Source organism: Heptranchias perlo, chromosome 16, assembly GCF_035084215.1.
Source record: "Heptranchias perlo isolate sHepPer1 chromosome 16, sHepPer1.hap1, whole genome shotgun sequence".
In the NCBI taxonomy this organism is placed as follows: Eukaryota; Metazoa; Chordata; class Chondrichthyes; order Hexanchiformes; family Hexanchidae; genus Heptranchias; species Heptranchias perlo.
The window spans coordinates 48,293,980-48,318,696 of NC_090340.1; the positions used below are offsets into that span (position 1 = coordinate 48,293,980).

The window sequence follows — 24,717 nt, forward strand, 5'->3', positions numbered from 1 at the left end:
GCCTGTCTTCAGCCAATTTGATTCACTCCATGTGATAACAAGAAACGGCTGAGTGCATTGGATACAGCAAAGACTATGGGCCCCCACAACATCCCTGCTGTAGTACTGAAGGCTTGTGCTCCAGAACAAGCCGTGTCTCTAGCCAAGCTGTTTCAGTAAAGCTACAACACTGGCATCTACCCAACAAAGTGGAAAATACCCAGGTGTGTCCTGTCTGCAAAAAGCAGGACAAATCCAATCCGGCCAATTTTTTTTATTCCTTCATGGAATGTGGGCGTCACTGGCGAGGCCAGCATTTATTGCCTATCCCTAATTGCCCTTGAGAAAGTGATGGTGAGCCACCTTATTCAACCGCTGCAGTCTGTGTGGTGAAGGTTCCCCACAGTGCTGTCAGGTAGGGAGTTCCAGGATTTTGACCCAGCAACGATGAAGGAATGGTTCCCCTTCATGCCACACACCATCCTGACTTGGAAATATATCGCCGTTCCTTCATCGTCGCTGGGTTAAAATCCTGGAACTCCCTACCTAACAGCACTGTGGGAGAAACTTCACCACACAGACTGCAGCGGTTCAAGAAAGCAGCACACCGCCACCTTCTCAAGGGCAATTAGGGGTGGGCAATAAATGCCGGCCTCGCCAACGACTCCCACATCCTATGATTGAATAAAAAACACAGCAGCATAATTTATATAGCAGCTTTAATGTGGAAAAAATCCCAAGGCACTTGAGAGGCATAAAGAAAACGGATCCTGAGGCAAAGAAGGGGAGATTATGAAGCATGACCAAAAACTAGGTCATATAGATGGGTTTTAAGGAGGATCTTAAAAGAGGAGAGGTGTGTGTGGGGGGGTGGGGGGAGGTAGGGAGGAAATCCTAAAGAGTGGAACGTAAACAGCTGAAGGCTCAACCACCAATGGTAAGGTAAAGAGGAACAGAGGGAAGAGGTTGTAGGGCTGGAGAAGGTTACAGAGATAGAGAAGGGCAACACCATGAGGGATAAACGCAACAATGCAAATTTTAAATTTGAGGCCTTGAGAGACCAAGAAACAACTTGGTGTAGGATAAGAGTCCAATGCAGTTTGTTTTAAACTACATACCCAAGATCAAAGATGTGACCATCATATCATAACAGACTGCTAACTAAGATATATTTTTGCTCCAAGGTTGGTTCACAGGTATTGGTAATGTGTAAGGTGTTAGTAAAAAAGTGAATTTTAAGGTAATGAGAAATTAAGCATTTGCAATGTGTCAAAGTGTTTACATTTACTGTGAGCGCACTTGTGTTATTTGTATTAATCTAAAAATAAAAATCAATCTGATTTAACTAACTTTTAGAACAAACACATTTATCTTTATAAATTATATTTATTAAATCGTGCAACAAAATTGACAAATATCAATTTACATCAAATAATGAAAAACATTAGCTACATTTTACAGAGGAACTATTAAAAATAAGACCAGACAACAATCAGATTAATTATTCATCTGCTAGAATGCATATGTAATGTTGGTTAAACACAACTCACATTAAGAATGGCAAATGGCAAAAGTCCTACAGGTTGTCTAAAGTAGTGGGCAACTTACTTCAGTGCTAAAACTAGAAAGTACTGAAAGGAAAGGTGTACCTTTTGAAGATGAGCCTTGTCAAATTAATCAAAACATCATCTTGGGAACAATGAAAATCAATGTCCCTTTCTCATTCCTGACCAGAGTAGCCATTAACTTGTTTGTGGACGTATATGTTCATTATTATTGTTTTAGATTGTTAATACATTTGAAATAGTGTTGATCAGTACTAACCTTTACTGATACTGCTATGATACAAGCTTAGAACTGGCATTCATTTATATGTACTGAAATCAATCCTTGATGTTTCTGTTCCTTAAAATTTTCAGGAACTAAGTTATGACACACAAAATAATACTAAGGTACCCAAAATGATTGCCTTAGTTTGTTGTAAACTTAGTTTGTTGTAAACTAAAAGAAGTTCTTCAAACCTCATACTAAACTCAATTTACACTACATTTAGAGATTGAGATTTTGTCCAATGCGCTATTCAACATGACAGATGGCTTTGGGCTTTATGTTAATTCAAGTTTTTGTTGGCTTTCTAAACATTATATTGTGACAAGAAACAAATCATCTAAATAAATGTGAAACTTGACTTGCTTTAGTTCTCAGTGCTAAGATCACACACACTCATTGACAGACACATCACTGGTTCTATAGTAAAGTGCACACTACTGTAGTGTTATAGGACTTTCAAATAAACTATATCTGCTATATGGAATGCTGATTTGGCATGCCAACTTGAAGTGTCTTCACTTTCAGACTTTCCCTTCCATGATCAGGGTTTTTAGGTCGGCTGGGGTATTCACACAGAACACGTGATGTGAAACAGATTTCTTCTCCAAAACAGTGGCTATAGCTTCACCCACATCCAAGTGATTCACGAAACCAGGAGCAACTCGATCTGGGGTTGCAACACCCATGTTAAGCTTCACCTGTCAGATAGAACAATAAACAAAGGCATTAACCCTCTGAGATCCCAAATTACTGGAATTTCCATTTATTTTTTAAAAATAACATAAAAGTTGACTTCTAAACACTTACAGGACAAGCTGTTTTGTCGGGATTTTAAAGGCAGGTATTGGTTTGGGTTCCTGACATTTAAATGTTCACACCAGAGTTGGAAAGAGTTTCTGCAGCTTTTACCCAACTATAGGTAGATGGAGTACTCAACCACAGCGCCTCGCAGAACCAGTTTTAACACTTTCAGTGAAAGTCATTGTGTGTGAAAACAAAACTGTAGAAAGCTTTGTAGATGTTGGGAGCCTAACATTAACAGTGAAAAACGTTTTCTTGTTGGAATGTAATATTTGTGTAATAATTTCCTCTATTTCCCTCACTTGAAGTATGACACATTCTTACTTAAAACTTTACCTCATTCAGTTTGCATGGGACATCAGGGTACTCCTCTCTGACAACCTGACAAAATGCCAGAGCTCCTGCAGCACCCAGAGTCAAGAAACCAGTCCCAGGCATCAGCAGACGCTCCCCTGCACCACCTGCAAAGGAGGGTGAAAGTAGCAGAGTATGAGTAAAATGAACCCTTTGACATTGCATTTCAATTTTTTGCTGTGGGTTCATTAGGCATTTCCACCTACTAAACTGGAACATATCACCTGGAGGTACATCGCCCATTAATTTAGCTGTCAGATATAGAATTACATCATACCTGGTTAGATTAAGTGCCAATCAACAATAGAATCAAGACTTTATGACAACCAAGATGTGAAGGTATTGTTTTAAGTGCAACACTGCTAGAGTTCCTCTACCGTAGCCAATTCCAACCCTGTCTACACCTCCTGTGGACATGTAGGCATTTCCAGCAGAGGCCACTGTGCAATGACCTGGAACATGAACTTTAGCAGATTTCTCCCTTCTGTAGCCCAGAGGCAGGGAGTCTAACTGTAGCACAACATTGCAGTCCCAATGGAGATGAGCTAACTCAGTACAGACAAGGGATTAAACCTGAGCCTTCCTAGACCTTCTCAAGGGCAATTAGGGATGGGCAATAAATGCTAGCCTTGCCAGCAACGCCCACATCCCATGAACGAATTTTTAAAAAAGACCATAGGGTTCAGTCTCACAGCATAAGGTGCATTTATTCACTGAGCTATCAGAGGAGCTGAAAACCTAGAATGAAAATCATGACTGATGTGTTAAAAAAAATCTACAAAATTTCAAACAAATTCTGTGCAATCCTCTTAGCGTCATATAAGTGCAGCTCTTTGGTAAATATCTCAGAATACAATGGGGTAGAAAACGTGTTGAGGTTTCTTTAATATCAGTTCTGATAAAAGATCATTGACCTGAAACGTTAACTCTGTCTCTCTCCACAGATGCTGCTGGACTTGCAGGGTGAGCATTTTCTGTTTTTATTTCTTTAATATACAGATTGCCATCCAAGTTCATGTTTCTAGTGTGAAGTTTTGCTGTCTCCAAGAGAGCTGCTGTTGCCAATTTACCTCATTGCATGACAAGTGAGTGGAAGAGCCAAAATCAAAGCACTCTATAAAGATCTTAACCTGTGGGCTAAGATCATAGGGGTTGATTTTAAATCCCAAGAATGGGTGGGTTGGGAACGGGTGGGACTTGAAAATAGTTGTTTTTTTGGGTCATGACCACAAAATTTTCAGACATTGCATTCCCAGTGGGAAGCCTGTACTTTTACGCGCCGATGTTAAACCCGGAAATAAAGCCGGGTTGCGGTCGCGACCCAAAAAACCACTGTTTTCAACTCCCACCCGCCCCCAACCCACCGGTTCTTGGGGTTTAAAATCACCCCCAATATCTTCAGACTTAAAGATAAATTTAGAAAACCTGCCACATTCAGCCTCAAGAAGCAGAATTCAAGCAAACCACAAATTACACAATCCACTACAAATCTTGATAAAATAGCTTTCTGATTTTTGTATGTGACCAGAGCATAGGTTGAGGTAATTATTGAATTATATATTAATCAAAAGTCACTTAAAATGTTTCCGTTCCTCAATTACTATAACTGTTAGTTTAGGTCACAGAAGAATCTTTAAAGTGTACACAAGAATGTCAGATCTTGGTCATTTGTTTCTGAATAATCTTTTTCTTCATCACAGATGTTTTGGATGATTTCCTGAGATATGCATGACTAACACCCAAGATTACATCTATGGCCACAATCCAGAGATATTAATGTCACGTACATCACGCAATGTAGGAAATACTATCTGCTTCAACCATTCCATGTGACAGTGAGCTCCCCATTCTCACCACTCTGTGTAAAGCAATTTCTCCTAAATTCTTTATTTGATCTGGAAGTGGCCCTTATATTTAAGACCCTTTGTTCTGGACTAACCTACAAGTGTACACAGATTCTCCACATCCACCCTGTCGAACCCCTTTGATAATACTATAGACCTCATCAGGTCTCCTCTTAGTCTTCTCTTTTCTAAAGAAAAGACAACTATTTGATTGTGAAAGCAGTTTCTCTTCAGTAACAGGAGATAAATATATATATGACAACACTGGGCGAAGAGTACATGTAGAAGGCATGGTATCATGAACCGAGTCAAAAATGGGTTTACTTTATTTTAAAGTCAGCCATAGTATACAAAACGCTATGGTGTAAATTTTCATTATTTGCAGGACAGAGTTTCACCCTCTGGGAGCAGCTATCAGGGGGGTAATGTTAACCCCCAAGAATGGGGGCGAGTGGGCATTAAAAATGGTTGACTTTTGGTGCGGGACTGCATTCCAGATCCAATGTGCCCATTTCTGGGTTTAACCCAGGCGCGTTTGGATGCGTGCGCACCAGAAACCCAGAAGTCCCATCCCCACTTAAAGCCGGTGGGCCGATACTTAAAAGGGCCGTGTAGCTCATTGTGATAGTTGAGGCACTTCATTTTTTGTGTATTAGAAAGGTCAAACAATTTTAACCTTACCTGTTCAGGTTTCCCATTGCTTCCAATTCACGTCAAGTGAAACCAGGCGGGTAGGGCCAGATCCATGAGGTGAGTGCCTTTATTGCACTGCTTCTGGGCCCGGTGGAGCAGGAGTGCTTCATCCAGGACCAATGAGCTCACCTGGCGTGACAGGACCCCCACGATCGGCCGACCCACCCCCGATGCTGGACCAAACCCCCACCCCCCAGTGCTGGCTCCACCCCCCAACCAAATGCTGGACCCCCCCCCCAATTGCTGGACCCTCCAATCTTCTCCAAGGCCCATCCAATGTTGTCCATGCCCCCCATCTACCCCCACCCCTCCGATTTCTTCCATGGCCCACAATCTCTCTCTCTTGCTCCCTCCCCACTCTCCGATTCGCGGCTCCTTTCACTTCCGACAGGCAGCCAACCTGTCACTCTGGCTGCCTGACATGAGGGAAACCTAGAAGTACAAATACTTACCTTCAATTGAGTTGCGATCGCAGGTTGCGACGCACTCATTTGGCTTCCGGGTTCCCCATGCGAATATCTGCGGATGCACTGGGTTCCCGGCTCCGAGCTAAAATCATGCTTCAGGAGTTCAGATGCAGGCCCGATTCATAGGTGGCTATATACTCTGGATGTGGAAATGATACCTCTTTGCTGTGAAAACTTATCCTCATATTCTGGTGAGCTGAATTCTGTGGTTAAACTTGAATGTGGATGCCCTCATAAGATATTTTGACATTTCGTGAACTATTAAATCTTCAGCATGTCATCAGCAACATGGAGCACTTGTGGCTGCTGGGTAGCTGTACACAGTGTGTTGGGGCAGTGACTCTTAAATACCGTAAAGGACCAGAAATTGAGCTACAGCAGTGGTTGTCATTAAGTAGTAAAATGGATTCTATCTGTATTGCTTGAGGGAATTGAATATATTGAGGTATTTAACTTGCAGTGTTTCCCACTTGTACAGCTGTTTATGTCATATGCCTGGTTGAGAGAAAAAATAAGTCACTTTTTGTCCAATCCTTTGCTAATGCTACCCGGTAACTAATTGCTACAAAGAGCATAAAAGTCTCCTGGAGTGACTATCCAGTTTATGCTCCTCCTTGTGGGGAAATACCTCACCAAAGCTCTGCATTTCCCCTGATGGGATGGCTAAGATCAGCAACACACCACAGCCCTGAAATTCTGCTGTGGTTCTCACGGTCTCCTGCCGTACCTCTGGTGGGAGACTGGTGGAACCTCCAAGGAAATGGTGTAAACGACTGAAAAAGGCCATTTACAACATTTCTCTGGGAGGGGGGCGGTTTCAGCCAGTCTCCCACTGGAGCTAAGGTGGGAGACCGGAGAACTCCTGCAGAATTTCAGGACCCATGTATGGAATTGCAAGCACAATGCTACGGCCTATCACTAAGTGGCACAAAGCGTTGGAATTACAATGTACTGTGTCATCCCAACAGTCCTAGCAATGGGCCAGAAATTGCACAGAGCGGTGAGGCAACACTCACCACAGCTCCTGTGAATTTAATTAACGAAAATACTTACTGCGGGCTCTGTGGCGTCCAATTGCCTGAATTTGAACTTTAAGCAAAATGTGCGCTATGAACCCAGTCTCTGCGCAGCGTGAGTTACCGCGCGGCTGGAAACGTCTGTGAGGAGAAGACACGCCCACAAAACTGTAAGGAAGAGAAGTCCCACCCACAGATTCAGGCTGCATTGCTCAAGCAGGCAAGCAGACTTCATTCATTTAAAGTTAGTATTCTGGATATCATTGTAAATAAAAATTTAACTTTTTTTATATAAAAAGCCAAAGAAATAGTTGAATTAAATTAAAGAGACAGCAGGGAAAAATAAATCAAAAATTTTAATTTTAATTTTTTTTTAATGACCAAAAACTATTAAATTAAAGGAGTAATATGAGACTCCACATGTTTAAAAGTTAATTTTTAGTTGTTTGGCAGTCATTAAGACTAACCGCGCTTTTAAAATTTAGTTTAGACCTGGTATTTTTAATCGTACCTGTTTGGTGGTGTAATTAGTTACTTTCCAGCTGGGCAGATAAGCAAGTTGGTGCTTTTTCTCTGATTGCAGCATGCGGTGTCCCTTTAATTCAAAGCTGTAATATCGCCGGCGAATCAACAGGACAAGTTCACGATTTCCATGTTTTACTGAGCATGTGCAAACGTGGGAACTTGTTCCTTCAATTCACCACTAAAAACTGAGAGCGCTGTTGAGCTCCTCCATTATTTCAGGAGCGATTTCTGGCCCAATATCTTATTCTCAACAAATGAATTCTACTGCAATGAATGGCAATTAGATTTCTCAATTAAACCAGTGATCCCAGATTAAGCCCAATCATGACTATTGGAAGTATGATTGGTGTCTCCCTGAATAAAGTGGGAAACCAAAAGCAAACACTTGCCAGTTATTATTCGGCTAACAGCATATCCTGGTTTCAGCAACAGTTATTTATGTGAACCAAATATTCAAATACTCTTGCATTAAAACAAACTTATTAAAAGGTTGGAAAGAATCAGTATTGTGTAATGTTATATTGTACTGCACACGAGTCATTGCTGCCTCCCACAGTCAATCCCATGAAATTCAATGGCCGCCCATCCCAAGCTTCAAGTCATGATACTGGTTATTGAAGGATTTCATTTTGGTTCAGTCACTGTGGTTTTGCTATTCAATGCTTCTGTAAAAGTCATCAAGTAGTATAATTATGAAAAATGAAGGCTTGGCCAGCCAACTGAATGATGTGCCACTCCCAAAGGGGTCAACCATATGTCTTACATTAATTATGAGAACATTTCTTGTTAAGCAATTTCTACAGACCACATATGTTTATTGTAGTCATCTGTACAGCATTAGACAAGGCAAGTTGGATTGGCACATTATCACTTTTTAAAATGGTGTTGTCAGGAAAGCAGTCCAGTACAGTTGTAAAAATGTTTAATTTATAGTTTTTATTAAATCATTTAGTTAATTGACTTGCTTTCTAATGACTGATCTTTTTTTTTTGCCTAAGGGAATCAAGGGATATGGGGATAGGGTGGGAAAGTGGAGTTGAGGTAGAAGATCAGCCATGATCTTACTGAATGGCGGAGCAGGCTCGAGGCTGTATGGCCTACTCCTGCTTCTATTTCTTATGTTTTTATGTTATGTTCTGGCACTAAAAGGGGTGGAAGTGAAAGTGATGGTGCAAAACCAGGTTTTTTTTGCATTTTCGTCTCTAGACTAAAAGGCAAATTAATTAGTTCATCAAGTCTACATTGTCCCCAAAAACTTATTTATAGGATCTCCTTCTTTAGACCTTTTAAGTACTATGTAGAAAACTGTAAAGTAACTTAAAAGGATAGAGGAACTCCTAACTTGAATTTACCATAGTATCATATCATAGTGCTTAACACTGATACTAGGTGCCTAAAATGTAAATGTTCCATTCGCCAGAACTACCACCTCTCATTTTGATGAGCTCAAAATTCTTTAAATTTTTTAAAAACATAACCACTCATGTAAACAAACATTTTGTAAGTTCAATGGTACAGTGAAACTGCAGTCCATAGGAAACAATGGAGCACCTAGTTGCTTCTTTCAACTACCAACCACCCATGTAGCCAGTTTACTATTTTGTGACTGGGGTGCACATTTAGACGTTCAACACTTGAGGTGAAAATGTAAAGACTTTATGCCGAAATTCTGAAGAATTTGAAATAATATTGATTCATTTAAAATTTGCCAGACTCTGGAGACAGGAATAGTCTACTCACCAGTTACAAATGTGTATGATCCATTATGGTCATCTTTAACCAGAGGAAAGAATGCCTTCCAGGATGTGAAAGTGCTGAGCAACAGGGTGTTCAGAACCTGCAATGTATTATGTGTATATTTAACACCATGGCAACTTATTAGGTCTGCAGGTTGCTGCACAGTCTCTGGTACAAGTTCTAGCTTAAGAAAACATGCTTTGGCTGGGAGGAGATCATTGAATGACAGAAAAAACAAATTAATCCAGTGAAAAGAATCGAAGGTGGGGATTTTAACCCCAGCCGTGCAGAAACTGAGCTGTTAAAGTGGAGTGGGGGACTCCGTTCCTACACCGATCTGGCCGACTGCAACTTTAAATTACAGACAGCAGGGACACCCACCCTAAGCCGGGGGGTCCTCTTTAAATATGCAAATCGGGCTCCAATGGACTAGGGGCCCGATCTGCTTTCTCAGCCCAGAAACAACCGATGACGTCATCTGCCATTTTAACCCCTGCTGGGCCAAACCTGCCAGGAACAATAGCCAGGGTCAGAAGAGACCCAGCAAGATAAGTGTTTTCATTTTTTTTAGTTTCCTTGTGGGCCAAGAGGAAGAGGAGTGCTTCCCCAGGCCCCACAAGGAAACCTTGGACCTCCCCTTCCTCAGACTTCTTCCTGCACTTCCCCCACTGGGATTCCCCTCACGGACCACTTACCTTGCGTCAGGGACCGTACCCTTGGGCCTCCTGTCGCCCAATTTTAACGACCGGGCAGCTGCTTCCCGCCGACTTCCTGGCCATTTTGGTCGGTAAGTCAGCAAGCGGCACGCTAATGATAACGAGCCATTAAAACCGGCGGCGCCTGTCTGCTGCCGCTCCTGAAAGGTACGCTGCTTACTTTGCCATGCTTCCACCCAGGAATTAAAATCAAGCCCCAAGATTCATTTGGACCCTCTCTTGTAGCTGTTAGGAGGGGGTTGCGCGTGGAGGAACGAATTGTTCAACACTCAAAGTACAAGTCCAAATCATTTTATCTGATTGTATAACATTTACCTCGGGCAAAGATTAGTTTTGAAATTATGACTGTTAAGAGTTCTCAAACTCCAGCTTTGACTCCAATTTAATTTGATGGTGCTATGTCAGTTAAGCATGTACTTGCTATCACTATTTCTCTAACATTTCCATAATATTTCATATTACTTAAATTTTCATCGGCATTTAATTGAAAGGTGAAATAGGTTTGAGGGCCATAGAATATCCTCATAAGAAAGAGATTTTCATGTAACCATTCATGCCTAAGCTAGATCCTTAAATGCAGACTGTAGCCTACACACCCTTTACAGTAAGTGACACATAAAACATATAGAAGAGGGAAAAAAACATTTGCCTGTTGAGGCTACTCCTTCCAACAGACCCAGTACAATTTGTACAAATTCTACCCAATTTATTTAAAAGAATTTTGATCAATCTATATATAAGGAAAAAAAATACAATATCTGATATTCCGGTTACCAGAGATCTGGCTTAACAACAAAGGTAAGTACAGCCAAGCAGCATTGATGCCTGACGTGGCATCAGCAGGAAGAATGCATATTTTGAAACTGGCATCTATTCAACTTGTGGCTTCAAAATTATCTGGTTACTAAATAAGGGTACAGCTGATGATAAGCCCTCTACTGAATTGTACGGGTTCATGATGATAGAAGTTAACACAGTTTAAATGTTGCACACACTACTGTAAAAATATCTGTCCATCTATATTTATTACAGCGCTGGCTGGTTTCCTTGGAGGAAGCTTTATCAAAGTTAATATATCACAGGCAAATAATTCATGATTGGAAACAGCAATTCTGTTCAAAAAGTCTTGGGTTCAAGGTTTTAATTCTGACACTTACCCTATTCAGTTCCTCCAGTGTTTGAGTGTGAGGAGGACCACCCTGCCACCAGCTGAACCCCAAGGATGAGACAATATCCGTCACCTTCCCAACAGCCTGCAGCACTGCCTTTTTAGCTGCTTCAGCACCCTCTTCAGAACCTGGAGACATTCAGGCAGTTAAAAAAAAAATACAGTGAAACATTTAATGACCTGCAGCTCCAACACTCAACAACGTTAGTTCTTACTGTAGGCTTTACTGAAATATATCAAAAGGTTTGTTACATTGCCAGCCTCATTACTAATGCTTCAATTTAAACCAGACCTTTCTGATTGCTTATATTAAAGATCCAAAGGGACGGAAGGACAGTATGTGCTTGTTTATATTCATAGCAATTTTATGCTACCTATGTAAAAAGAGTTGGTTAGCAGTTTTCTGCACCAAGATTCAATTGAGCTGGATTTTCTTGTTGGACGTCTATAGAAATCTTTCACCTTTTGTTTTTTTAATGCTGTTTTTTCGCTGTCCTTTTCTCCCCCCACCAAAAGAGTACTTTTTGTTCCTCCTTGAGTTACTGTTTGAAAAGGATATCTTACCTACGTCTCCAACCAATGTAAAAAGCCTAGATTTGGTCGCAGCTGGGACAAAGTTTTTCAGCTTTTCCAAACGGGCTGCATCTCTGGATATAACTGCCACGCGGAAGCCTAGAAGACATAAAAAAGGGATTCAACAACAGCAACAACAATATAGCCCCTTCACATCAGTAAATTTTTTCTTCATCTATTGGTCCTGGGTTTGAATCCAGCCCAGACTGTCAGGATAAAAACTTCTCTCTATACGTGAACGAGTTAGGGTCAACGTCAACACAGCTCCTAACAGATGCAGTTTGGAACAATTGGCACTAAACTGGCAATCTTATTGAAACCGAGCAGAAGAATGGATGGTGTGAAAAATGTGGAGGGAAAATTCCAGTAATGGAATTTAGGAGTTAAGACAGATATTATTGGGCCAGAGAAAAAGGAGCTTTATTCTACATCCTTTCTGAAATGCTATACCTGGCCGTCGGGTGTTTGTTAATGATACCGAACAGCAGAAGTGGAAAATGTTCCATTCTCCTTGCACTGATTGTGTTTACCTTGGTAAGCACAAAAGCTAACCGAAAAGAAAATGAAAAGTATGATTAATTCAAAAAATACAAAATAGAAAGTATGGTGGTGTCCTGGCCAACATTCATTCCAAAACTGATTAACTGGTCATTTACCTCATTTGCTGTTTTGTGGGATGTTGCTCTGTGTAAATTGGTTGCTGTATTTGCCTACGTTACAAAAGTGACTGCATTTCAAAAGTAATTTATATGAAGCACTTTGGGACATGCTGAGCACATAAATGGTGCTATATAAATATCTTTCTTTATTGTACCAAGGGGTACTAAATAACGTACCCTGGAGGTGGAAAGACAGACCAAATTAATTAAGAAAATACTGCTGTGTTAAAGTGTGTGATTATGAACAAATATGTGAGCATTAAACAGAAACAGGCAAATCGAACTGTGTGATATCAGTAATAAATGAGTTAATGCATTCATGTGAAGTTCCTCAGTCTGCTATTTTAACAGAAGTGTTTCAGCATTTTATGTTAGCGGATAAAAGAATTTCATATGAATGTATTGATGTGTCCATTTTTTATATCATACAGCATGGTTTCAACCTACGTATGACATAGCCAGAATTGATAAATGTGCCCGCAAGTGAACTCGATTGGACAGGGTAAATTTTCATCCTCATAACATGGGTGGTCAACTGGCAGAGCGGATTGCTCACTTGTTACAGAGCTCGTTTCATTTTCATTCCATTGAATCAGATGGGTTCTACAAAGGGCGGGCGATCTGCTCTATTAGATTACAGCCCAGGCGGTGAAGACAAAAACTTACCCTGATAATTCTTGAGAAGCAAATTCATGACCAAACTGTTCTGAGCCTCACAAGTAAAAATATTTTTCACATCTCACAGCTGGCCATGACATATGAAAAATCTCTAATCCATTTTCTGGACACAAGAAAGAAAAACTTGTATTCATATAGCACCTTATTACATCCTCAAGTGCCAATGAATTACTTTAGAAGTGTTGACACTGTCATGTAGGCAAACACAACAGCCAATTTGCACATCAGATGGTCCTATAACAGTAAATGAGATGAATGAAATGTTAATCTATCTTTTGTAGTGATAGTTGAGGCAGGAATATTGGCCAGGATACCAGAAGAACTCAATGATCTTTTTCAAATACTGCCATGGGATCTTTTATATCTGCCTGAAAGGACAGACAGAACTTCAGTTTAATATCTCATTCAAAAGACGGGGAGCAGATTTTCCTCTCATTGCACGTGGGTGTAAAGGATCACCTGGGTGTAGGGCGTAGGCCCTGAAATGACACTGTGGGTTAATAAATATGAACACTGAATGTGTCTGTCTTAAATTCCTCTCTTTCTTTCTTAGCAAAGGTGTGATTCATTTATTTTAAATGCGTTAAAGCCTCCACTAAAATACTGGAGAGAAAAATTTCAGACAAATACATTAGGTGCTCATACCTATTATGCCATAGTCTTAGAATTTACGTCATGAAACCAACTTTGCCGTTCTTCTTTGAAACTTCAAAATATCCTTTTGAAGATTGGGAGTTCAAAACTGCACGCGATGACCTGCAACCAAAATCTCTTGAAAAACATTCCAGTCCTTGATCGGTCCTGCTGATAGCAGCTTCAGATTGACTTGATATTTTCAGTGAAATGGTTGATAATTGCACCCAAACTTTGACTAGCACCTATGTGGGAGCACTAAACACAGCCTTAAACAGAAGGAGAACGTGAAAATCACAGCTTGAGTCACTTTAGACTACTGTCACAAACCTCATTATGACTGTTTACTAAGCAAACAGTCCCCGTTATGTCATGAGAGACTTATGGGGAGGGGAGCCACTGAAAAATACAAATGCATTTTATTAAAACAAAATAAAACACTTCATTGTAAACATACTCTATATAGACTTCTGCGCATGATAACTACTTCCCTAAGTTAACAGGATCTTAAGTTTATGTCTCAAATATACACATTAACATTCTGCATCATATGTTTCATGACACAACATGTTCCCATCAAGATAACAGTTCAAACATTGTAGCACGGAATCATTTTTTTATTATTATTCTTGTGTGATGGTAATGATTTCAAGAGAAATGATTTCATAGTGAGTAAGTAATTTAGGAACCAACCATGATGAGTCAGTAGCATAACCACAGAAGTCTTGTTAACAAAGGAGGCCTTTTAAGGACACACGGGAATATCAGTAATGTCAAACAAGTTTGGTTCTGTTCAATTGGCCCATCTCTTAATGATATAACAAATTATATTTCGCCTGCTTTTATATTCCACTTATCAATGCCATTAAAATGACAGACAACTCTTGAGGATTTAAAGAGAATTATTTTAAAGATCAAACCTTTTTTTCACCAGAATGAACAATGGCCTTTCTATTGTTTTGTTTCAATTTTTATTTTAAAAAAAAACAAAGTTGTTACTCACTTACAACCACAGACTTTATTTGGGATCATCAGGCTTATTACATGGTACCATTAGATACTGATGCGTCTCAAAGTATCTGTGAAGTATGTTACAAAATTCATGTATTTAAAGACTCAGTTTCATGGGTTGGATGGTTCACTAACTCACCCATACACTTTTTCAATACTTCAGCAAAGCCATTGATATCAGGCATGTTCAGTGGAGGTTTTTATTCCTCCAACCATTTTCTCCCTTTATCCCTCCTGGCCTGCAGGTGATGCACACACTTAAGTACCTCACGCAAGTGGCCGTGTTTGGAAAATGAAACTCAGCAAGATATCAAACCATTGGAGCTAAGCCTCATCCGGTCCTGGCTCAATAACCTTGAAATTCCTGCTGGACTGCTGCACTGGTGAAAGTGTGATTGGACATGACTTGTAACCACCGGTCTAATGTAACACTGACCCTGTCTCATATCCCAGGGATGGGGAAATGAGCATAAAGGTGATGGTCATGCGCCATTTACGGCACTCCCTGGGTGTCCACCTCCTGAGGGGCAAAGAATTTCAGAACTGCACCTTGTCACTCCACGGGAAGGCTGTAGGCTGTTCCAGCTGAAGATTCTGATTTTTTTGAAAGATGAGTGATTGGACATTGGCCACTTTCCTAATGGCTATCAATTGCTGTTCAGGAACTGGCAATGTGGGCCCCTAAAAAAGGGCAGGGATCCAGCAGAACTGGCTCCCGCCCCCAAATCCCTCTCGTGCCCACCCAGATAGTGCCAAATGTACGTTGCCAGATACTAGGAATTTGTAGCCCAATTTTCATACAGCAGGGTCATTAAATTGTAATCAGGTTTGGGAACCCTAGCTAATGTCCAGGAATGCTCAGACTAACTGAGACCAACTAGATTTGAGGTCAAACCAGAAATATTATTTGTTAATATGACTCAGTACCACACCAGTTATATCAGTTACTCACTGAACTACAGGGGACGCCCTGCTGTTGACTTGCACAATATTGATATTTGGCATCCTCAGCTATAACAGGCACAATTTTCAGTTTCAAGAGGATAATTATTCTGCAAATCTTGTCTGGCTGAATTTCTGTTTGGCTCAGTGGTAGCTATTACCTTTAAGCCAAAAGACTTTGGTTTTAAGGGCAATCCCAGGACTTCTGCTGGTAATCTAGGCTGATATTTTATTGTAATACTACAGGAATGCTGCATTGTAGATTGGATTGAGATGTTAAACCAGGACTGTGTGCAGGTTAGCTGCTGCACCTACCTACAAAAGAACAGGGACTACACTTCAAAAGGAATTTGCTTTGGGATGTCCTGAGGACATGAAAGTTCTTATATAAATACAACTTCTTTCTTTTTTCTCACATCAGTACCACAGTGAAATCAAAAGAAAAAAATTCACAGCTTGTGACGGACGAAGTGAGTATTTCCACTTCATAAATATTGACTTAACTATATATTTTATGTTATTTGCATTTCTGATCTCAGATTCAAGAAGAATTCTGTGAAAGTGTCATTGTTATATATTGGCAAAAAAAAATGATACAGATAATCTGTAAATGGGGTATGAGTATAAAGTTAATAGGTCTCAAGTAAGACTAGAAAGTAGGATTCCCCCCACTCCACATTATGAATATATGGAATAGACTCAATTAATTTAGTTTCTGTTATTGATTTACAGCTTTAAAAAGAGCTAGATGAACGTTTGGTTCGGAATGGCCTTGAAGGATGAGTACAGATTAAGGGAATTGAATAAAGAAACATGATGGTTCCTGAGCTGCTGAAATCATGGAAGTGACATGCCAAGAAAGCATCTCGTTCAGGACGAAACTTTATATAGTTACTCTGAAGTTTCACTTGATTTATGTTGTTGGGAGTGGGGTGGGATGGGGGGGACGGGCGGCGGGTGTGGAAGGAGAAATTTCTAGAACCTTCGTTCAGGAGATTAAATAGTTTGGCTACAATCCATGATAGACCAGATTGTACATTATGTGGAGAAGGAAAGGGCTGAATGGTCTTTTCTTATCCCATGGTTTCCTATGTTCTTACCTTCTGCATCACTGTTGCTAAACATATTACAGATTTGTCATGAAGAGAGCAATTTCTGTAGAACGGCAGAAAGAATGTTAATCTTTTACAGGGATGCATGTCTCTGATCCATGTGTTAAAGGAGTGATGCACCGGTAATAAATTTGTCAGGCTTATCGCCTCCTGATTACAAACCATCCCAGACACCAATCTGGGAGATTTCTAATGTGCCCTTGCTGCTACTGTCAGTACAGCAGCTCTCAGCTACGAGGTGACATGGTAGGAATCCTTAAGAAGGGGAAGGCAAATTAAAATATAATTATCTCCTATCAGCTAGATATTAACTAGCTATGGGAGGGAACAGAATGCACCTCACCTGCCTAAACACTGAACATAAGAGCTCATAAAATGGATATCACTAATCAGTGCACTTGGTATTTTAGCTCCTCAAAAAGAACACTGCGATCAATTGACTTTTGATTCAGAGTGTTGTTAGGAGACATTGTATATTTAATTTCCTTGCCCACAGCATATGGGGACTTGTCTGTTATGTCTCAAGCTGGGAAAGTGCCCCATAGCTAATGTAGTTCTCACAGGTTTAGCAAAGAGTAGAATTATTCTCAATCCTGGGTGCTGATCAGGAGGTGTCGGCAACAGTGCAAAAATTGTCGGTTCGAACTACACCTCTCAGACAGCATTCTAGAATTAAGAAAGATACTAATCCACACTAATGTTAGGAGAGTCGCTTGCTGACAGACCCATCACTGATGCCCTCTGAGCTGCTCTTTTCTGACATAACAGCTATCCAGCAACTGTGGGAGAGAAGAATAAATATCAAATTTTTCCAAACAGAAAATAATTTTTTTAAACAATATTTTGAATAATTTAAGGGGAGGGGGCAGTACTTTACATTGAAAGCACTCATCCTACCATAATAATAGACTTCAGTTATACTGCCACTTTTGTGACACTTCGCAGTGACTCAAATAAAATAGTTTAACGCCAGAGTAATTTTGAAGAGGAATTGTTAGCAAAATTGAAGCTCATGGGATTAATGGGGCAGTTGCTGCTTGAATACGAAATTGGCTAAGGGACAGACAGCCGAGAGTAGTGGTGAATGGTTGTTTTACACACTGGAGGGAAGTGTGCAGTGGTGTCCCCCTGGTGTTGGGACCACTGCTCTTTTTGATATATATTAATGACCTGCATTTGGATATGCAGGGCATAATTTCAAAGTTTGCAGATGACACGAAACTTGGAAATGTAGTAAATAGTGAGAAGGATAGTATCAGACTTCAGGAGGACATAGACAGACTGGTGAAATGGGCAGACATATGGCAGATGACATTTAATGCAGAGAAGTGTGAAGTGATTCATATTGTTCGGAACAATATAAACTAAATGGCACGATTTTAAAGGGGGTGCAGGAACAGAGAGACCTGGGGCATACTTCCACAAGTCTTTGAAGGTGGCAGGACAAGTTGAGAAGGCTGTTAAAAAGGCATACGGGATCTTCGGCTTTATAAATAGAGGCATAGAGTACAAAAGCAAGGAAGTTATGCTAAACATTTATAAAACAATGGTCAGCCCCCAGCTGGAGTATTGTGTCCAATCCTTTTTTTTAATTCATTCATGGGATGTGGGCGTCGCTGGCGAGGCCGGCATTTATTGCCCATCCCTAATTGCCCTTGAGAAGGTGGTGTCCGCTGCAGTCCGTGTGGTGACGGTTCTCCCACAGTGCTGTTAGGAAGGGAGTTCCAGGATTTTGACCCAGCGACGATGAAGGAACGGCGATATATTTCCAAGTCGGGATGGTGTGTGACTTGGAGGGGAACGTGCAGGTGGTGTTGTTCCCATGTGCCTGCTGCTCTTGTCCTTCTAGGTGGTAGAGGTCGCGGGTTTGGGAGGTGCTGTCCAAGAAGCCTTGGCGAGTTGCTGTAGTGCATCCTGTGGATGGTACACACTGCAGCCACTGTGCGCCGGTGGTGAAGGGAGTGAATGTTTAGGGTGGTGGATGGGGTGCCAATCAAGCGGGCTGCTTTATCTTGGATGGTGTTGAGCTTCTTGAGTGTTGTTGGAGCTGCACTCATCCAAGCAAATGGAGAGTATTCCATCACACTCCTGACTTGTGCCTTGTAGATGGTGGAAAGGCTTTGGGGAGTCAGGAGGCTACGAGAGCCAGCCTCTGACCTGCTCTCGTAGCCACAGTATTTATATGGCACCACACTTTAGGAAGGGTGACAAAGCCTTAGATATGGTGCAGAGGAGATTTACTAGAATAGTACCAGGGATGAGGGACTTCAGTTACATGGAGAAACCACAGAATCTGGGGTTGTTCTCCTTAGAACAGAGAAGGTTAAGGGCAGATTTGATAGACATGTTCAAAATCATGAAGGGTTTTGATAGAGTAAATAAGTAGAAACTGTTTCCAGTGGCAGTAGGGTTGGTAATCAGAGGACACAGGTTTAAGGTAATTGGCAAAAGAACCACAGGCGACATGAGGAAAAAAAATTTATGCAGCGAATTGTAATGATCTGGAATGCACTGCCTGAAAGAGTGGTGAAAGCAGATTCAATAACAACTTTCAAAAGGGAATTGGATAAATATTTGAAGGAGGAAAATTTGCAAGGCCATGGGGAAAAAGCAGTGGGTCCAATAGGATAGTTCTTTCAAAGAGCCAACACAGGCACGATGGGCCAAACAGCCTTCTTCTGTGCTGTATTATTCTATGATTCAATAATTCTACACCCTGACAGAGGTAGTGACCACTTGGATTTGACAGCACAGGGAGTACAACTTCAATGCAATTCATTCCTGGGATATTGGCATCGCTAGCTAGGCCAGCATTTATTGCCCAGCCCTAGTTGCTCTTGACAAGGTGGTGGTGACCCTTCTTCTTGAACCGCTGCAGTCCATGTGGCAAAAGTACTCTCACAATTCGGGTATTGCTAAATTGTCTTATTGCTAAAGAGAAGTATCAGCTTCAGAGCATTCCTTCCAATCTCTGCAATGTTGGAAACCCAGAGGGTTTTTTTTACACAAAGGCAATACATTAGAAGAACAGATAATAATACCAGGCAGACGATCCTAAGATTTTATGTGAAATCTCCCTGTATTTTTTAGAGAAAGATAGTCATCACTTACATTGGGTGGAACCTAGAGCATCCCATTAAAAATATGATATAGCAAGCACTAACATAGAGGCAAGTATGACTTTGAGACTGGTAGTTGAGGTCAGCCAAATTAACAAAATTTGGCAATTTCAGTCAGAGAGGTCAAAAGGATGACAAGTGCAGAAAATGAGAATGACACACTAATGCAGTAGGGATGCTCTTTGGTGTCATCTGGATTGTTGGATTTTACTTGGGAGTAAGACACTGCATGCTGAAAGTGTAAAGTGCCACCTCTCTCACATTTACCGGGATGAAAATGTATCCCAAACCACAAATTTTAAAAAATGAAAAAAATATGTGAAGATGTTTCTGAGATTTGTTATACATTGTTGAACTTTAAAGGATTCTCACATGATCTGCTGCTGTTGAGAACCTGTTTAAATTCTACTTTTTAAGTACTTCAAGGTGTTCCAAATAGATATGTAATGAATGCCATGCCCTACCTTACTGAATACATGATTTTCCCAAGTGCCATAATAATATTGTCATTAGATTTTAGCACAATATTACCAATACACTGTAGAAAATAAAACGTCATTGATTTAATGATAATTGATTAACAAAATATATTTTTTTCAACTAAATATGAAAGTAAACTAAATTCAGATTGGTTATTATGGAAAAAGGATAGCGATTGAATAATTTCTGTTATTTATAATTTAAGATTTTTATTGATAGCTAAAAGAAATTTACTTAAAAAAGGAGTTGAGAATTTACCATTTACAAAGGCCTCATTGGTTCATCTTGGGCCATATAATCCGTGCAAATTAATCTGGCCACACTTTATCAAAATTCATTAATTAGTAATCAGAAAATATATTTGATTTGTATGTGACAACATGGATATACATTAACAAACAAGAACCAGATAATGAGATCCGCAATGATCATTCTTAATGAAATGGAGAATCACCAGCAATATCTCTTGTAGAAAATCAACAGCTTACATTTGTATAACAGTCCTCGCACAGGAGAATGTCTTCAAGTACTTTACAAGGGGCATAGTTAGACACAGCAGGAAGTAAAGGAAATTATGGAAGGGGGGTGGAGGACTTAAGGTATAGATCACAAGGTGCATTTTAAGGATTGTTTGGGCATCTCCAGGAATGGAAGTTGAATCTCCCAGGCACTGCTGCTAGCAACCCGGAAGAAAAGTACAGCATCACCCTTATGATTTGTGTACTTCCTTTGCCTGCTCGCCATCGGCCTTCTGGTTCTCAGAACTTCTTACAGGATGCCTGCTGGCAATAAAACCTTGAGAAAAGACAACAGGGGACTCAACCTTCATTACGTAAATGCAGTAACATTTACAAACTGTGGGCATGTGTCATGTGATCAGATGTCACCTGATGAACCCTCCAGGGATACATTCAATGGGAGTTGGCATCCCTAACACGGAGCCAGTGGAGTATGGCAATGACTTGCATTTATATAGCGCCTTTCACGACCTCAGGACGTCCCAAAGCACTTTACAGCCAATGGGGGATGAAGAAAATACGAGCCTTTTTGCGGGAGAGGATTGGATCCCAGAGTTCAGGATTAACTGAATTTTATGATGGGGGGAGGCAGTGACATCAGCATATGAGCGTTTGAAAAAATCAATCCTCAGAATGATGAAGGAAGGTTAAAGATTTCAACAGGGGCAGGAGTACGATAGAGGCACAAGCAGGCATAATTCCAGAAGTAGAAGTGGGCAGTCTTGGTGATGGAACAGATTGGGGTAAAAAGTTCAGTTCAGGATTGAACAAAATACCAAGGCTGCAAGTTTACTGGGTTCAGCCTGATGGGGCAGCCAGTAAAGTTGATGAAGTCAGTGCCGGAAGCACGCAAATAATGGTGAGAGCTAAGCAGGGCGACTGCAGTTTTGCTGATGTAGAGTTATAGGAAATTTCGTCTCATCCAGAACTTGACGTCAGATAGAAAATCAGATAGTACAGCAACAGCGCTGGAGTCAATGATGATGGCAGGAAATGAGAGTTGTGTACCATCAGTGTGCAAGTGAAAGTTGACCTTGTGTTTGCAAAACTGAAGCAGTTACAATGACCTCATCAGCAAACTCACTTGGTTGAGTTACTGATCCTGTCTGTGTAAGAGAGGACAATGTGCATAGCTGAAATTCCCTGGATTAATATTTGCTAATGTTAATTAACCTCTCCTCATATTGTCAAGGACCCCCAGTCAGTTTGTACAATAATGCCACCAACAAAAATATTCAAAATAGACAGATAATATAAAAATAAACAGGAACACATCAAAGGATATTAAAGTTAATCATTTTAACTGTTTACTTTTTAGCAAGAACACTTTTGTGAAGCACTTTGATATCAATGCCCTGATTTGTGCCTGCTGTGCTCAATTCATCCTCCTTCACTGAGGCAGCTCAACATTGACCTTCATGGGGGTCTCTTCTGGCCCAGCTAATAGAATGTATTGGGCCAAATTTTGCTCTGAAAATAACTGCAAGGCTAACAGGGCTCACTGTTATTTCTGTGCATCTGGTACAACAACTTCTGGCGACCGCACATACGCAGTCAAACGCAGAAATTTGGACGTTGCTCTACTAAATGCCCTGCTCCTTCGTGAACTCCGCGAGAACATCTCGCCGGCTGACTCACCATTCAAATGAACAGAACGGCATGAAGTTCCTGCACTGTCCTGATGGATACAAACTAATCTATATCAAGTTATTCAAGTCTCAGCATACTTTTAATGGCATGGTAAGTCTCAATGACTGCCAAACAACCTCCCTGGCACTGAAAATTAACTTTTCAAGTGTGGAGTTTCATTCCTTCAGATTTAATTGTGGTTAGACATTTAAGAAACAAATTAATTTTAATTTTATTACTTTTTCTTTCTGACTCTTAATTCAATATTTCTTTCCCTCTCTTTATTTCAATTTCTGTACCTGATCTGACATTGAGTTCACTATACTAACTTACACTTCCTGGTTCTGACTTTTCGCTGCTTATTAACATGCTTTAACCTGATTGGTTAAGGAGATAGACAGTTGCTTGCCCCATTCACACAGGTCCCAGATGCCCTGTAGAGGGCACCGTGTTGGATTCAGCACCGGATGAGAGGAACTTGCCGTGAAAAGAAACAAGAAAAGTTTATGGGTAAGTGCAAGTCTAATGAGCGGTGGGCACGTTTCGTTCGCAACTCAGAGCAAAATCCAGCCCAATGTTGCTGGTGGTTGATGGATGGATGAAAGGCGAACTAAACTGGAACACGCACTTGTCACATTCACCAGCAGATGGGAAATTTTTCTTAGAAATTGCCGCGGACTTTATTTTGTAATGAATGTGACTGAATTGAAGACTAGAGCAAAATTCCTTTTATCTTTAAACAGTAAACTCAACTCGTGAAATGCGCCACAAAGCAATTACAGAAAGGAGCAGGTGAGTAGGGAAGCCTTGTAAAGTCATTTGTAAGAGATGTATATATGATGACATATCATGTTAATTTTCTACATCGTTTTCCACCATGTGGGATCGTTCTTCATACTCAGACTAAGTCGATTTGATCTTGTCATCATACTTAAAGCACAGGCCTGGAATGAGATAGCAATCCGAAAGAGTGGTACTGGAACGATTGTGCCCTATTGTAGGAAGTAGATCCTAATATTAAGCATCACTACCTCGACTCAATTCCAGGTTTTTAAAGTTGGGGTTTCCTTGTCATTTCTTACGAAGGATTTACAGGACAACGTAGCCTGTTTTCTTTATCTATTTTCAGATGCTGACAGGCCTGTCGTATAATTCTGGCATTTCTGCTTTTATTTTGGATTTTACTTGTTCTGCATGTCCTAAAACATCAATCCGATCTGAAACATAACGGTGGGGTGTTCGCAGCTTAATATATTTTAATTTTAGGAAGGATGTCAAGTACTTGGAGAGGGCGCAGAGGAGATTTACTAGAATAGTACCAGGGATGAGGGACTTCAGTTATGTGGCGAGATTAGAGAAGCTGGGGTTGTTCTTCCTAGAGCAGAGAAGGTTATGGTTAAGGAAGATTTAATACAGGTGTTCAAAATTATGACAGGTTTTGATAGAGTAAATAAGAAGAAACTGTTTCCACTGGCAGAAGGGTCAGTAACCAGAGGACACAGATTTAAGGTAAGTGACAAAAGAACCAGAGGGGAGCTGAAGAGAATTTTTTTTACAAGGAGTTGTTATGCACTGCCTGAAAGTGTGGTGGAAGCAGATTCAGTAGTAACTTTCAAAAGGGAATTTGATATATACTCGAAAAGGAAACATTTGTAGGGCTACGGCGAAACAGCAGGAGAGTGAGACTAATTTGATATCTGTCAAAGAGCTGGGCCGAAAGGCTTCGTTCTGTGTTGTATGATTCTATGAATCATCCTTCGGAGCATCATTTCACACATTGCATTGCAATTGTTTAATGGAAAAGTCAATTGGGCTTGTTTTAATCACAATGTAAAGTTTCATTAAATTATGTCTAAACGAATCTCAAAGACATCATGGAGTAGTAACAGTAGACTTGGGTGCGAAAGAAATCCATAGCATTATGGAGTTATAGCTGGAAGTGGTATATTCATTAAACTCTAGTCAAAATTAAACAAATGTCACGAGAAGTAGACCCAACCTCACGTCAGCAGTCAGACATAGCGGAAGGTCCTTATATTTGCCACCTACCTTTTTCCAGCAGAACTTTAACTGTCCCCGACCCGACGGTGCCGGCTCCCCCCAGCACAAGTACCGTGCGATCAGCTGCAGACATCCTGGTCACAGAGAGAGAAGAGTTTGGAGTGTCAAGTGAAATGGACTAAAATTGACACAGCCACGAATAAGGAGCAGCGACGGATCTTATACCGGACTG

At 40.6% G+C, this 24,717-nt stretch overlaps 1 protein-coding gene across 1 annotated transcript; it reads right to left on the reverse strand.

Annotated features, from left to right (window-relative positions):
* Window positions 1-1,361: 1,361 nt before the first annotated feature.
* Window positions 1,362-24,717, reverse strand: si:dkey-238o13.4 (uncharacterized protein LOC560780 homolog). The gene is made up of 6 exons (XM_067997504.1): window positions 24,534-24,717; window positions 11,695-11,802; window positions 11,120-11,259; window positions 9,250-9,346; window positions 2,947-3,071; window positions 1,362-2,507 (listed from the first exon to the last, which is right to left on the reverse strand). Exons 1-6 carry the CDS (start codon window positions 24,616-24,618, stop codon window positions 2,331-2,333), a joined length of 732 nt encoding a protein of 243 aa, XP_067853605.1. The 5' UTR covers window positions 24,619-24,717; the 3' UTR covers window positions 1,362-2,330.

Excerpts from the sequence above, each read along its gene's own strand:
- si:dkey-238o13.4 (XM_067997504.1), bottom strand. The coding sequence starts at position 24,618 with ATGTCTGCAGCTGATCGCACGGTACTTGTGCTGGGGGGAGCCGGCACC. Across the intron at positions 11,803-24,533 it reads TAAAGTTCTGCTGGAAAAAG|GCTTCCGCGTGGCAGTTATA; the intron begins GTAGGTGGCAAA and ends TATGTCTTCTAG. Across the intron at positions 11,260-11,694 it reads TACATTGGTTGGAGACGTAG|GTTCTGAAGAGGGTGCTGAA; the intron begins GTAAGATATCCT and ends GAATGTCTCCAG.